Raw genomic sequence first — 15,951 nt, forward strand, 5'->3', positions numbered from 1 at the left:
ACTTGGTGACAGCTTGCCCCTGATGTAGTATATGGCCAAAAAATAACCACACTATTGCTGGTTAAATGCACTTGGTGTGACAGCTTGACCCTGATGTAGGATTTAGCCAAAAAACAACCACACCATTGAGGGTTAAATGCACTTGGTGACAGCTTGCCCCTGATGTAGTATATGGCCAAAAAATAACCAGACTATTAATGGTTAAATGCACTTGGTGTGACAGCTTGACCCTGATGTAGGATTTAGCCAAAAAACAACCACACCATTGAGGGTTAAATGCACTTGGTGACAGGCGCAGCTTGCCCCTGATGTAGTATATGGCCAAAAAATAACCAGACTATTGATGGTTAAATGCACTTGGTGTGACAGCTTGACCCTGATATAGGATTTAGCCAAAAAACAACCACACTATTGAGGGTTAAATGCACTTGGTGGCAGCTTGTGCCTGCGCACCACAAGACACAAAATGGCTGCCGATCACCCCAGAAAAAAGTGACTGAAAAACGCTCTGGGCAGCCTAAAAACAGTGAGCAATTCAATAGCAGCAGTTCAATGATCCACAGCTGCAGATCGATCACTGGATGGAGTCTTTTAGAGGAGTTAATCTGCCTAATCTCGCCCTAACGTCGCGGCTGCAACCTCTCCCTACGCTAATCAGAGCAGAGTGACGGGCGGTGCTATGTGACTCCAGCTTAAATAGAGGCTGGGTCACATGGTGCTCTGGCCAATCACAGCCATGCCAATAGTAGGCATGGCTGTGACGGCCTCTTGGGGCAAGTAGTATGACGCTTGTTGATTGGCTGCTTTGCAGCCTTTCAAAAAGCGCCAAGAAAGCGACGAACACCGAACCCGAACCCGGATTTTTACGAAAATGTCCGGGTTCGGGTCCGTGTCACGGACACCCCAAAATTCGGTACGAACCCGAACTATACAGTTCGGGTTCGCTCATCCCTACTCCTCTCTGACAGTGGAGCGCTGTCAGTCCCTGGGTGTTTTGTGATCTGAAAACTTGTGCAGTGCAAAAGGGCTGAGAACATGTCCTATTCTTGTCCGTTGTGCAGACAAGAACAAGCATTTCTACAACAGGGCCCACGGAAAGTGCAGGATGGCCAGTGGTGCACCTAGCCTTTTTGCTGCCTGAGGCGAAATCTGAAATGTCCCCCCCCCCCCCCAATTTCTTAACCTAACCCCTTTTCCAGAATGAAACCACTTACTGCCCATGGCCCTTCTGCTGCCCCCTTTGTGCCCCTACCTGGTGCTGCCTCACCTGGCCTCATTGGTGGTGCACCCCTGCACATGGCCTATATTCATATTCTGCGGTCCCGCGGTTTGCAGGCCGCAAAATGGCAAAGGCTGTGTCCATGAGCCCTAACTAAAAGACTGTCTTTGGCAGCATCTTAAATAAGGTGCACTTACCTGCCTTGCCCCAAAGAAATGCCCCAAGAAAAGGTGCATTACTATTGTGGGAGCGCAGGGACAGAAATGGCACAGCTCAGCTACTCCCCCAGTTCTGACCACCCTTGGCCACCACATCCAGGAGGGATGCTGTTGGGGGGGGGGGGGGAAGTCTTGTTCAAAAGATATTATAAATGTGGACCCTAAAGGAGGGACCTGCAAAGCACAAGGGCATGGTGCAGGACCAGAAGTCGCAACCTGTCCTACAAAATGAAAGGCCTTGGTCCTTCTCCTCATTCATAGGTCAGTGAATCACGGACCTGTGCTGCCCATGTTCTCTGCGTATCCGTAGATTTTTACAAGTTTAGGCCCCATTCACACGACCAAATCCGTTTTTGTGGACCACAAATTGCGAATCTGCAAAACACAGTTACCGGCCGTGTGTGTTCCGCATTTTTCAGATCGGAAGGTCCTGCCCTATCATTAAATGCCTAATCTTGTCCGTAAAATGGACAAGAATAGGACATGTTCTTTTTTTTTATTTTATTTTTTGCGGGGCTGCCAAATGTGCCAAATGGAAGTATGGATGCTGACAGCAGTGTGCTGTCCGCATCTTTTGCAGGCCCCATTGAAATCAATAGGTAGGCTTCCAATCGGAATGAAAATACGGTCATGTGAGCGGGGCCTTATTCACACATCCTTGTTTTTCCAGTGACCATGGGTCAGTGGATAAACAGCGGACACATGCAGCACTTCGGTCTATGTTGCTGACCAAATACAACCATAGAAGTCTATGGGACTGTGGAAACCACTGACAGAACACGGATGGTATTCCAGAAGCACAAGACGATGAATGGGAGAAAAATGTCCATCTTCATGGATTAAACTCTTGCCGTTTTTTTCACGTGCCAAACAGACGTGTGAATAAGGCTACTTTCACACCAGTGTTTTCACTGGATCCGACAGGGCTCAGCAAAAATGCTTCAGTTACTGATAATACAACCGCCTGCATCCGTTATAAATGGATCCGGTTGTATTATCTTTAACATAGCCAAGACGGATCCGTCATGAACTCCATTGAAAGTAAATGGGGGACGGATCCGTTTTCTATTGTGCTGCGGTTTGCTCTCCGGTCTGTTCTGTTCAGTTACGTTTTGTCCCCATTGACAAAACTGAAGCTTTTTTTCCCGCTATTGAGCCCCTATAACGGATCTCAATACCGTAAAATATTAAAGCTAATGTGAAAGAAGTCTTAGGCCTAACTCATGATGGAACTTCTGGCACTTTTCTTGCCCATTTCTCCTCATATGTTCGGTAAAGCCCTGAGGTACAGTATATGACTGAATGCCGTCATTCCTGCAATGTTGTCACAGCGGTGGTGCACTATACAGCAGACTGCACTTTATCGCATAGTAAGAAAACACAAACATGCGTTTTCATTCAGTGATGTCCTGTGTGAGCACTGCCTAATCCGTGTTGTAGATCCAGTACAGGACACAACAGAGAGCAGGTTTTAGTGCGTAGCGAGACCTAAGCAGGATCAGTACACCCTGTGCCCCTAAGGGAATGCAGCTGTCACTACTGCACGTGCACGGTACTGCCTCCTCCCGTCACATACAGTGGTACAGTCCTCCTAGCCCCACAGTACAGTCACGTGAGGAGATGCCTCTGAAAAAGCAGGAAGCGCTGGCCGGGGATGGGGCGGCGGTCACGTGACACTGTCAGTGGCGGAGCCGCGCTGTTTTTGTAGTGCGATATCAGTGCGGTCTTATCAGTAGCAGGTGAGTCACCTCTGCGTGCGTCTTCTCCTCTGTCACTGCCTGTAGGTTCGTACAGACTCCTGTGGGCATTGCTCTGCCTGGAGAGCTGGACTGTGCCCTAAGTCCTGAGGATGGGCACGTTTTACCAGACCTCACAAGTGTCACTAGTTTTTATCTGAGGGATAGATTTACATTGGGACATTTAGGATATTGATGCAGAAAGTGTTGGTCTGGTTCCTCTCTGTATTAGAGCCTTCCTTGTCTATTATTTCATTATTTGATGCAATTTGCACATAACCGTTCCCTATTGTGCACTAAGAAAACTGAACTAAGAAAAGGGATTTTCCAAAACTTTAATACTGATGACGTGTCCTCAGGATAAGCCATCAGTATCTGATTGGTGGGGGTCCAACACCCTGGGACCCCCACCGATCAGCTGTTTGAGAAGGCACAGGGGCTAAGGCTACTTTCACACTAGCGGCATTGACTATAATGGGGACAGGGGCGGTGCTCCGGCGCAGCATGGCGAAAGGCCGCTGGACTAAAAGTACTGCATGTCCGACTTTTTAGTCCGGCGGCCTCTCGCCGTGCTGCGTCAGAGCTCCGCCCTGTCCCCATTATATATTAAAGGAAGACCGGCACTCACTGAATCTTGAAGAAGGGAAATCTTTATTGTCACATATAATCCGTGACGCGTTTTGACTCACGTCTGGAGCCTTTCTCAAACGTATAGGATATGATACAAACAGAAATGAAACACAGCATTTAAATAACCCGCCAAGGCGGAAATGACATCACATTACCATGGTAACAAAATCAACAGAAACAATCAGCCAATTGGAATATAAGGCAAGTGAAGAGAGTGGAAAAAAGGAAGAAAAGATCCCAGCCGCAATCAATTAGCAATTCAAATAGTGAAAATTTCCTAATGGCAGTGGTAGGGTTAAATAAAGTGGCAAACTTGTGCTGCCGCTGGGATATCTTCAAGTTTTCTAAAAGTAAAAAGGAAACAAATTATCTAATACATAGATTTGCAACAATGGTAAATGTTTTATATACAAGAGAATGAAAGAAAACATTTGTCAATAATAGCAAATATCTAGAGAGCTGAAGATTCACAAGAAACTGTGGAGGTCGTACTCCCGGTTCAAGCCTTTGGGCTCCAATGTTTGCAAAGTGTGAATCCAATAGGATTCGCGCTTCTTCAACATCTTAACCCTGTCACCACCTCTACGGGGTTGTGATACCTGTTCTATTATCTGAAACCGCAGTTGCGATATATTGTGGTTACAAAGTTCAAAGTGGTGCGGTATAGGTAAAAGCAGGTTCTTTTTCTGAATGGTAGACTTATGTTTTGAAAAGCGATCCTTCATGCGCGTTTAAGTCTCACCTATGTATAATAAACCACACGGACACTTTAGTAGATAAACAATAAAGTTACTATTGCAAGTATAGAAACCCCGAATAGGAAATTGTTTCCCTGTATGTGGATGTGAGAAATACCCTCCTTTGATCACACTGGAACAGTGTATGCAGCCTAGACAGGGAAAAGTGCCCTTTTTTGGTGTAGATAGAGTGGTTTGTCGTTGTGTCGTGTGAACACTGCCTATATCAGCCCGCACCACCATATCACGTATATTCTTATTCCGTTTATAACAAATCAGCGGACGATTTTGGAATTCCTCCACACAGGGGTAAGCCCTGGATAGTATGTTCCAATGGTGATTAATAATGAATCTGCTGTGGTACCGCGATGGGTTCTAATGCCGCACCGCCGTACGCAAACACATATATGTCATGGTTCGAAGACAAATATATTTACCCTAATGACTTGTTTCATTTTGATTGTATCTTCTGGCGAAGATTTGTTGACGATGTGTTTTGTGCGTGGAGGCATTGGAACCCTTCTTGAGTTTGCTGAATACTTAAATTCAGTGTGGAGTGAACTGAAGTTTACTTTACACCATGATGACAACAGGATTAGTTTTCTTGATACTGTAGTGATAAAAGGGCAAGATGGATTGTTAGTAACTGATTTACATATCAAGAGTACGGATAGAAATTCTCTTTTACACTATTCTAGCAACCATCCCCCTACTCTTAAAAAAGCATTACCCCACTCCCAGTTTCAGAGGATTCGTAAAATCGTCTCTGAAGCTGGTATCAGGGAAACTCGCCTTGGTGAAATGAGTGACAGTTTTAGACACTGCGGATACCCCATTTCCTTACTCAATCGAGAGAGGAATAAAGCCACCCTTCTGTCTGACAAAACCATTAAAAAAATCCTGTATTCCCTTTATCTCAAAATTCCATCCTTGGATTCACAAATGCAGATTAATTATTAATCACCATTGGAACATACTATCCAGGGCTTACCCCTCTGTGGAGGAATTCCAAAATCGTCCGCTGATTTGTTATAAACGGAATATACGTGATATGGTGGTGCAGTTACTAACAATCCATCTTGCCCTTTTATCACTACAGTATCAAGAAAACTAATCCTGTTGTCATCATGGTGTAAAGTAAACTTCAGTTCACTCCACACTGAATTTAAGTATTCAGCAAACTCAAGAAGGGTTCCAATGCCGCCACGCCACACACAAAACACATCGTCAACAAATCTTCGCCAGAAGATACAATGAAAATTAAACAAGTCATTAGGGTAAATATATTTGTCTTCGAACCATGACATATATGTGTTTGCGTACGGCGGTGCGGCATTAGAACCCATCGCGGTACCACAGCAGATTCATTATTAATCACCATTGGAACATACTATCCAGGGCTTACCCCTGTGTGGAGGAATTCCAAAATCGTCCGCTGATTTGTTATAAACGGAATAAGAATATACGTGATATGGTGGTGCGGGCTGATATAGGCAGTGTTCACACGACACAACGACAAACCACTCTATCTACACCAAAAAAGGGCACTTTTACACCAATAGAGGTGGTGACAGGGTTAAGATGTTGAAGAAGCGCGAATCCTATTGGATTCACACTTTGCAAACATTGGAGCCCAAAGGCTTGAACCGGGAGTACGACCTCCACAGTTTCTTGTGAATCTTCAGCTCTCTAGATATTTGCTATTATTGACAAATGTTTTCTTTCATTCTCTTGTATATAAAACATTTACCATTGTTGCAAATCTATGTATTAGATAATTTGTTTCCTTTTTACTTTTAGAAAACTTGAAGATATCCCAGCGGCAGCACAAGTTTGCCACTTTATTTAACCCTACCACTGCCATTAGGAAATTTTCACTATTTGAATTGCTAATTGATTGCGGCTGGGATCTTTTCTTCCTTTTTTTCCACTCTCTTCACTTGCCTTATATTCCAATTGGCTGATTGTTTCTGTTGATTTTGTTACCATGGTAATGTGATGTCATTTCCGCCTTGGCGGGTTATTTAAATGCTGTGTTTCATTTCTGTTTGTATCATATCCTATACGTTTGAGAAAGGCTCCAGACGTGAGTCGAAACACGTCACGGATTATATGTGACAATAAAGATTTCCCTTCTTCAAGATTCAGTGAGTGCCGTTCTTCCTTTACTATATTCATGAGATCGTGATCTCGGACGCGAGCACCACGCTAATTGTTCAACGGAGTGCCGGCTGATCATCATCTTCTTCATCCGTCCCCATTATAGTCAGGTGTTCCACAATGTTGCGGATCAGATGTGGACCCATTCATTTTAACGGTGCCGCAAAAGATGCCGACAGCAGGCCGTGTGCTGTTCACATATGCACTTCTGTTCCCCGGCCCCACAAAAAAGATAGAACATGACTTATTGTCCGTTTTTGCGTACAAGAATAGGCATTTCTATCATGGGGAAGGGCGCTCCGATCCGCAACAACCGGTGTTTCCGTGCGAATCTGCAATTTGCGGTCCGCAAAAAAATGAGACTGTCGTGTGAATGAACCCTTAGTAAGATGTCACAATTTTAAAAGATATACAAATCAATATCTCAGACATTCGCCCACAAATGGATTCCATAAGAAAAGGCACAGTTAGTAACATAGATATAAGTAATTGAGGTAAGTACCGATAGTTGTGCCTGGCCCTAGCAGAGGCTATCACAATGAAAGCTGCTTCAACTGAATGCCTGAAATATAAAGACAGCGTTTCGCAGTCGCTTCTTCTGGGGGTTAAGTGCGTACTAAGTACTCCGAGGTCACATGGGTGTTCCGGAGTCGCACCTCGCCTTGTCTCATGGCCTGCTGACCAGCAGAAGGTCTCAAGTCTGTGAAAGGGAGGTCATTAGTGGTGGCTTTTTTTAAATGTGGTAAATGTAAAAATGTGGTGCTCAGTAACCCCCAGAAGAAGCAAATGGGAAGTGGTGTTGGGGCTGTGGCCGCCATGACTTGGTCAATGTACTTCTTTATGTTTATTATTCACTCATTTAGGCTACGGCTACACAGCGACATGTCGTGGACAAAAAAGGTACAGCTACACTGCAAATGTTTTTTATAATGACAGTCAATGATGTCGCACTGCGACATGCTACGACGCGACAGTCGCACAAAAATCCAACTTGGATGTATTTTTTGCGACAGTCGCATGTCGCCATGTAGCCCTAGCCTTAGTGATAACAACTTTCATTGTGACTGTCTTGCCTGTTCATAGCGGGGACTATCGGTACTATGTACGAGAGCAGTTACCATTAGGCATCACACACACAACCGTATGTATTTTGCGATCCGCATAAAATACGGATGACGTCTGTGTGCATTAAGTATTTTGCGGAACCTGACCCCTATCCTTGTCTGTAATGCGGACAATAATAGGACAAGTTCTTAGGCGTGGTGAGGGAAAGACGCTCGCAGGCTGCCAGCTTTCTCACCGAGCCTGCGCCTAATGCTAAACAGCGCAAGGTTTCACCAGAGCACAGGGCTGGCAGACAGATGCGAGCGCTGCTGGGCCTTGTCAATCAGGACCTGGAGGGAGGTGACAAAGGTGGGAGAACGGAGCCTCTAGGAGCAGGAACAACTACCCCCCCCCCCCCCCCCTGCTCCTAGAGGCTAATTAGCATATTATAAAAGTTAGATTTCTGGAGTTAGGGGGCATAGATAAAAGTAGGAAAAGGCTAGTTAGGTTTAGCTGACATTAGCACATCGCTAATGTCCGCCATTTTAATTTAGGTATTTCTGGTGACAGAGACCCTTTAAAATCATGTCCCTGATCCGCTGGTTCTGTCCAGCATCTTGATGAGAGGATTGTTTATCTGGATGTAAAACTGTTGTGCCCAGTGCGGGTCCACAAGGAGCAGTGTACAACTTATACCTTACTGTTCTTTGCCCCCTCTGCCCTGCTCTGGGCATAAGGTTGGTGATTCCTATAGCTCCTTAAAGAGCACGTGTCAGCAGGATCAACCATATTAAACCATCCTGCTGATTAAAGTGATATTTGTCTTGTGTAGGTCAGTTGTGGTGTTACAGAAAAAAAGTCCACTTTTATTCTTTCTGCACGAGAGCTTCAGTGCACCAGGGGCGGGGCCTAGCACCTTTTCTGCACCTCATATCCGCTGCTTTCCAACCCTGACAACTCCCCTCGGTGCACTGAAGCCCTCCTGCTTTAATGTCTCAAATATTTTCACAAGGCGAGTATCATTTTAATCAGCAGGCTCAACCCTCCCAGGCAGTATGTCTGGTTTAATGGAGTTTAACCTGCTGACAGGAGCAGTTTAAAGGGGTTGTCTTATCAAGGACAGTGGGGGCATATCGCTAGGATATGTCCCCATTGTCTTATAGGTGAGGGTCCCACCGCTAGGACCCGCACCTATATCGAGAACGGAGCCCCGCAAGGTGGTGGCTGGAGGACTCTGGTCCGGCCACCACCAAGCCAGCTCCCCATAGAAGTGAATGGGAGCGTTCATTTCTATGGGGCCGACGGAAATAGCTAGTGCTCGGCTATTTTCGCCGGCCCCATAGAAAATAAACAGAGGTCGACTGCGCAGTGCGCCCTCTTTAATTGTGGGGCTTCGTTCTCGATATAGGTGCGGGTCCCAGCGGTGGGACCGGCACCTATAAGACAATGTGGGCATATCCTAGCGAAATGCCCCCATTGTCCATGATAAGACAACCCCTTTAGCTTACAGGCAGCTGATGAGAGACTGAAGCTCTCTGCTCTACCTGGTGTAAACATTACGGCTTGACTTCCATTTTATGAAAGCTGGCGCTAGGTCTGTGGTATGTGAGTAGCCCTTTTTGGCCAGGTAAGTGACAATACCAGCTTCTTGAAGAACAGTGCTGCCCTTGATATCTGTTGCTGCTTGTGCATACTTGTGGTCACCACTTAAGCATCACATTCGTGAAACGTTCTTGGCTTCTTGGCAGAAGAGAGCACTTCAGGATTATATGTCTGTGATCTTTCTGCAGGTAATGTTACCTTGACTGACGTGTGCAATCCTGGCCATATGTAATAAGAAGATGCTTGTATACAAGTAGGAGGAACATGCACCACGTGTTCTTCTTGGAAGATGGCTGCTCATCGTGACCCAGTGGATGCCCTGAGCAGCTTAGACTTTGATTTGGACTACTCGTCATGGAACACCCGTCTGATTCTCATTGTGGCAGGATTCCTGTTTTATGGGGTCATTTTTACATTCAGTCACCTTTCATCTGCGGTGCTCTCTGCCACCTATAGATCACTCTCCGCCAAAGAAAAGGTGTTCTGGAATCTTGCGGCTACGCGGGCAGTGTTTGGCGTGCAGTGCATCGTGGCTGGGCTAACAGCACTACTCGTCGACCCAGTTCTTCTTGAGGATCAGATCACTGGTCAGAAGGGCTGGGCCTCTTTTACCATAATGATAGCAACTGGGTTCTTTCTGTTTGAAAACCTTGCTCTTCACATGTCTAATTTTGTATTCTGGACCTTTGATATCTTTCTGGCTGTCCACCACTTCTTTGCTTTTATAGGATATTTTGGAGCTGTGATCTGCAGTACAGCAGGTCATTATTTGCCAATGGTTACGTTGTTATTAGAGATGAGTACTCCATTCACCTGCATTTCATGGATGCTGCTAAAGGTAAGCATATGAAGGAATTTATCTTGAGGGTAATGTTTGAAGTCCATTTTGCTTGAGTCTGCATTGGCATACTATCAGTTGGCACAAATACATCCAAAAAGTCAGAAAACCCAATTTCATGACTATTTAAAGGGGTTCTTAGGATAGGTCATCAAAATCAAATTAGCAGGGGTGCCGTGTGTCGGACCCCCTGCCGATCTGATATTGATGACCTATCGTGAGGATAGGTCATCAATATTAAAAGCCCAGACAACCCCTTTAAAGGGAACCTGTCACATTGAACATGGTGTCTAAGCTGCAAGCATCAGGTTATAGAGCAGGAGGAGCTGAGCAAAATTGATATGTAGCTTTATGGGAAAAGATTCAGTAAAACCTGTATTTTTGCATTATAAGAAGCACCTAGGTTTTTCATCAGAGCTCAGATCAGACCAAAAATAACTAAAAATGTACTTATCTAGAGTGCACCATCGCTCTCTGCAATCCCGACCCCTAACCCCCGCCCCACCCCACCCCCTCCTTGGGAGAAAAGAAGTGCTTCTTATAAAGCGAAAAATCTGATTGACAGATCTCTCTGTATACACAGAGGGAAGGCTGTCAGTCACTCATAGAACCATCTCCTTGACTTCAAAGCCCAGAAAGAGCAGAGATTTAAAGGGAGTCTTTCACCTAAAATGACCATTATACACCACAAACATCATGATATCCATTACATTCCCCATATTATAATCTTACCTTTCATATTGCTGTCCGTCGCCTATTCTCTCTTAAAAACACTTTTATTCCATATGTTAATCAGGTTCTGAAGGTGCCCAGGGGCGGCGTTTATGCGGCCGGTGCCCAGGCTCCACGGCGCTGTTCAAATCAAACCCCTCCCCTTTCACCCCTCTGGCCCGCCCTCGGTTCTTCAGATACCATCCTCCAGTCAATGACAAATCCGGCGCCTGCGCACTCTATTACTCACTAGGGCAGAGGCAGCAGAGCGTTTAATGTGCATGCGCCGGCCCGTACATCCCGATCTAGCCGGCGGAAGTAAACTGCCAAAATATCGGGATGTACGGGCCGGCGCATGCGCATTAAACGCTCTGCTGCCTCTGCCCTAGTGAGTAATGGAGTGCGCAGGCGCCGGATTTGTCATTGACTGGAGGATGGTATCTGAAGAACCGAGAGCGGGCCAGAGGGGTGAAAGGGGAGGGGTTTGATTTGAACAGCGCCGTGGAGCCTGGGCACCGGCCGCATAAACGCCGCCCCTGGGCACCTTCAGAACCTGATTAGCATATGGAATAAAAGTGTTTTTAAGAGAGAATAGGCGACGGACAGCAATATGAAAGGTAAGATTATAATATGGGGAATGTAATGGATATCATCATGTTTGTGGTGTATAATGGTCATTTTAGGTGAAAGACTCTCTTTAAATGAATCAATCTGCTCAGCTTCTCCTGCTGTAGAATATGCTTCCTCTCGTTTGCATTGCATTTCATGGTGACAGGTCCCTTGAAGTCCAGAATTCTAGAATGCAGGGATTAGTAACATACTTCCCATGTGGTTCACCTGGAAATTAAGGGGTAGTCCCATTATAACAATTTATCCCCTGTCCACAGGTGAACATGGGACCCCATTTTCATAATCCTGTGGATAGGGAATAAGTAGTTGAAAGTGAAGCCCTAGCTTTGATTAAAATCAAGTGTTGGATCTTACATTGCTTACCGACTCCCCCTCCCCCACCCCCCATGTTGACCACAGACAGTAGAAGACAAGGCAGATGACACTCACATGACAGTCAGACTACATAGGGTTTGCTTTCCCTCATTAACCACAGAGACAAATAGATCAGCATACGATAGGGTATTTTCATTCAGTACTATTTGCAAATTGACTTCTTCTTTTCTTTTTTTTTTTCTTTTTTTTTTTTACATGCATCAGGGTACTATCACACTAGCGTTTTTATTTTCCGGTATTGAGTTCCGTCACAGGAGCTTAGTACCGGAAAAAAACTGATCAGTTTTATCCCAATACATTCTGAATGGAGAGCATTCCGTTCAGGAGGCATCAGTTCAGTCCCTTTTACATTTTTTGGACGGAGAAAATACCGCTGCATACTGCAGTTTTATCTCCGGCCAAAAATACTGAATACTTGCCGGAATGCCGGATACGGCATTAAGTGTTCCGGCAAAACGGATTAACCATGGGCGAATCTAAATTCCCCTCGGTCACGAGGGGAATGTAGAGACAAAAAGAGAGGGGTGGGGGCGCACAATAGGGTAGTACGTTCAACACAAACTAAATTTTTTGACAAATAGAGGTGCTCACCTTTAAGGGTTGTGCAAATATAGACACAACTCTATTGTAGATTTGTAGGTATATATAGACCTTTAGGATCCGTGAGTGCAGCCGCAGAAGAAATGTCTTTGGGATCGGATGCCCAATCCCCCAAATGATGCTTGTAGTAAGAGGAAATTCTGATCAGGCGCAAAATCACTGGTTCCAATATGTCTCTGTGGGTGAATCTTCTTTATTTACATAATAAGTAATTATGCATAAAACAACGCGTTTCGGGGCTCAGACTGTCCCCTTCATCAGGTTAGCATATAGTCACAATATCTAGTAGTGGTTATAGGTTTATATAGATAGAAAAAAACGCCCAAAAACTGGTTACCTGGGGGCTGCCCACAACTGGGAGGGGCTAGCCCCAGGTATACTATGACATATTCCATCAACATATCAAGATATCAAAATACATATCATTAGCTACTAAGGGTAGTGAATTAATAAAATGATACCGGCAGTATGAGTAATTATAAGAAACTTAAAATAGATAAATGAAGTCAGGCCGGCAGACTAGAGTCACATGACCGCTACACTGCGATCATGTGATGGGGGCAGGCCGGCTGCTGTGTTCAGTGAGCGCCTAGCGCATGTGCTCAACTCCCCTGTTTTTTTTCTGTAAGCCGCCCGGTCATGTGATCGCTAGACTTGCGGTCACATGGCCGGTCCCCATGGTTGCAAAGACGCTAGTGAGTGTCTCATCAGAGCACAGTGCCCGGGGGACCATCGGACACAGCGCAGTATGGTCATGAGGGGTCAGTATGTAGAGATCAGAATTTCCTCTTACGGCAAAACGGATCCGGCATGCGCAGACCTTTAAAAATGCAAACAATTATTAATACTGGATCTGTTTTTTCCGGATGACACCGGAGAGACGGATGCAGCATTGCAATGCATTTGTCAGACTGATCCCCACCCGGATCCGTCTGACAAATGCCATCAGTTTGCATCTGGATTGCTGGAACTGCCTGCCGGAATCCTCTGCCGCAAGTGTGAAAGTACCCTTACAGCAGTAAAAAAAAAAATGGTTGCAAAAACGCACAAATCCTTGAACTGCAGGTAAATGCAATTCATTGCTGAAAGTTTAGTTCCAGGGTAGAGTTTACTGTACGACTGTCTAATTGATGGCTTCTTTTTTCCTCTAGGCGGGTTGGTCCCAAACGTTATTTTGGAAGGTGAATCAGTGGATTATGATTCACATGTTCCATTGCCGCATGGTCCTTACCTATCACCTGTGGTGGGTATCTCTTTACAACTGGGATCGCCTGGTGAGATCGGTCACAGTGCTGTATGTAGCTTTCTTCTTTGTTGGACTGGCTTTAGTTACTTTTATAATGAACCCCTATTGGACCTATAAGAAGACCCAGCAGCTCCTGAGACCTGTTGACTGGAACTTTGAATCAACATCTAAAAAATCTTCAAGGGAAAGAAATGGCGGAATTAGCAGGAAGAAAAAAGAATAGTACATGCGTGAGGCTGTGCTAGAACAGTGTTTCCATTTTCTACAATTAGTATCTCCCGGCAGGATTTAAAGGGAACCTGTCACCGGGATTTTGTGTATAGAGCTGAGGACATGGGTTGCTAGATGGCCGCTAGCACATCCGCAATACCCAGTCCCCATAGCTCTGTGTGCTTTTATTGTGTAAAAAAAACAACGATTTGATCCATATGCAAATTAACCTTAGAGGAGTCCTGTCCATGAGATGAGTCCAGCGTGAAGGAGCCCAGCACCGCCCCGCATCCTCAGAATCTCCTCCTTACTCCCCAACGTCAGAAAGTTAGAACGCCGTAATCTCGCGATGCATGCACAGTTCGTTCCCTGAGGCTGATGCCAGCACAGGGAAGGAACACTATGACGACACTGCGCAAGCGCTAGCTCGCGCATTGCAAGATTACGGCGCTCTAGCTTTCTGACGTCGGGGAGCAAGGAGGAGGTTCTGAGGATGCAGGGCGGTGCTGGGCTCCTTCACTCTGGACTCATCTCAGGGACAGGACACATCTCAGGTTAATTTGCATATGTATCGAATCGTTTTTTTTGCACAATAAAAGCACACCGAGCTATGGGGACTGAGTATTGTGGATGTGCTAGCGGCCATCTAGCAGCCCATGTCCTCAGCTCTATACACAAAATCCCGGTGACAGGTTCCCTTTTAATACTGTATATGCATTTTTACTGCATTGTAAGTATTTGTGCATAGACTCAAAATGATACTAAAGGGGTTGCCCGGGATTTTAATATTTCTGGCCTATCATTTATATTTATATTACCTACTTGTATAGCGCTGACATATTCCGCAGGGCTTTACAGACATTATCATCACTTGCTGGCCCTAATAGAGCTCACAATCTGTGTTTCCTATCAGTCTGTCTTTGGAATGTGGGAGGAAACCCATACAGACTCCATGCAGATGTTGTGCGTGGTCAGATCTGAACCTAGGACTCCAATGCTTGAAGGCACCAGTGTTAACCATTGAGCCACTGTGCTATCCTCAGGATAGGTGATCCATATCAGATCGGCGGGAGTCTGACTCCGAGCAACCCAGACAATCGGCTGTTTGAAGAGGCCATGGAGCCCCGGTGAGTGCTGAGGCTTTTTCCTAGGCCAATAATGTCACGTTCATCGGTCACATGGCCTAGGCACAGCCCAGTCCCATTCAAGTGAATGAGGCTGAGCTGCAATACAAAGTACAGCCACTATACAATGTACGGCGCTGTGCTTGATAAGATGTGAGAATGCCGCAGCATTCAGAGGAGTGCTGGGAGGCGGACTGCTGCCGATCTGAGGATAGGTCATTGGTATTAAACACCCGGGAAACCCCTTTAATGGTACATTAGGCCATTGGCAAGTTTTGCTACATGGTCTGCACTTTGGGTATACTGTATACCGTGCAGTATAATTTTTGCAGGTCGGTTCTCTCACACAAGTGTTAACAGGGAAGGAGAACGTCCTTCAGGGCCATAATCGGACACTTACGGTTGGTTTTATTTATAGTTTTTATTCATATGGAAATCTGTATTGTATTTTTATGCTTTTAACTGGACGTGGGGACAAGCTAGCCAAAGTTTATGGTCTTAGTTGCCCAGTTGTCATGTGCCTCTCCAATATGGGGTGTGCGTTTGTACTTTGCCTAGTACTTTACTGCCTGCACAAAGGCAAAGGGAACCATGATTTTATAGCTTTGACACCTCTGTCCTAGCTTGTACATACCTGTGTAGACAAAGCTTACTTTAAAGAGCATTCCCACAAATTCTTTTTTTTAAATCCTGGGCTCATTAAAAAGGTACATGATGTAAACTATAGTCTGTATTTGGAAGTTATCCTTTTCATTCTTGTTCCTTAGCTGTGTCATGTGACTGATTCTCCAGCTGACACAGTTTCATTACTAAGACTGACATTGAGGCTCTGATAAAAACGAATAGAGAAACTGACTTTCTGTCCACATAC

The 15,951-nt window shown here is 45.3% G+C and overlaps 1 protein-coding gene across 1 annotated transcript; it reads left to right on the forward strand.

The window, feature by feature from the left end:
• Window positions 1-3,056: 3,056 nt before the first annotated feature.
• CLN8 (CLN8 transmembrane ER and ERGIC protein) lies at window positions 3,057-14,068 on the forward strand. The gene is made up of 3 exons (XM_044291931.1): window positions 3,057-3,176; window positions 9,535-10,184; window positions 13,652-14,068. The coding sequence occupies exons 2-3, from the start codon at window positions 9,636-9,638 to the stop codon at window positions 13,967-13,969; spliced, it is 867 nt and encodes a 288-aa protein (XP_044147866.1). The 5' UTR covers window positions 3,057-3,176; window positions 9,535-9,635; the 3' UTR covers window positions 13,970-14,068.
• The last annotated feature ends 1,883 nt before the right edge of the window (window positions 14,069-15,951 follow it).

Source organism: Bufo gargarizans, chromosome 4 (genome assembly GCF_014858855.1).
Source record: "Bufo gargarizans isolate SCDJY-AF-19 chromosome 4, ASM1485885v1, whole genome shotgun sequence".
NCBI lineage: Eukaryota > Metazoa > Chordata > Amphibia > Anura > Bufonidae > Bufo > Bufo gargarizans.

Bases quoted from the DNA above. Each gene is read 5' to 3' on its own strand.
- CLN8 (XM_044291931.1), top strand. From the start codon at position 9,636: ATGGCTGCTCATCGTGACCCAGTGGATGCCCTGAGCAGCTTAGACTTT. The intron at 10,185-13,651 runs GTAAGCATATGA...TTTTTCCTCTAG, and splicing joins TTTCATGGATGCTGCTAAAG to GCGGGTTGGTCCCAAACGTT.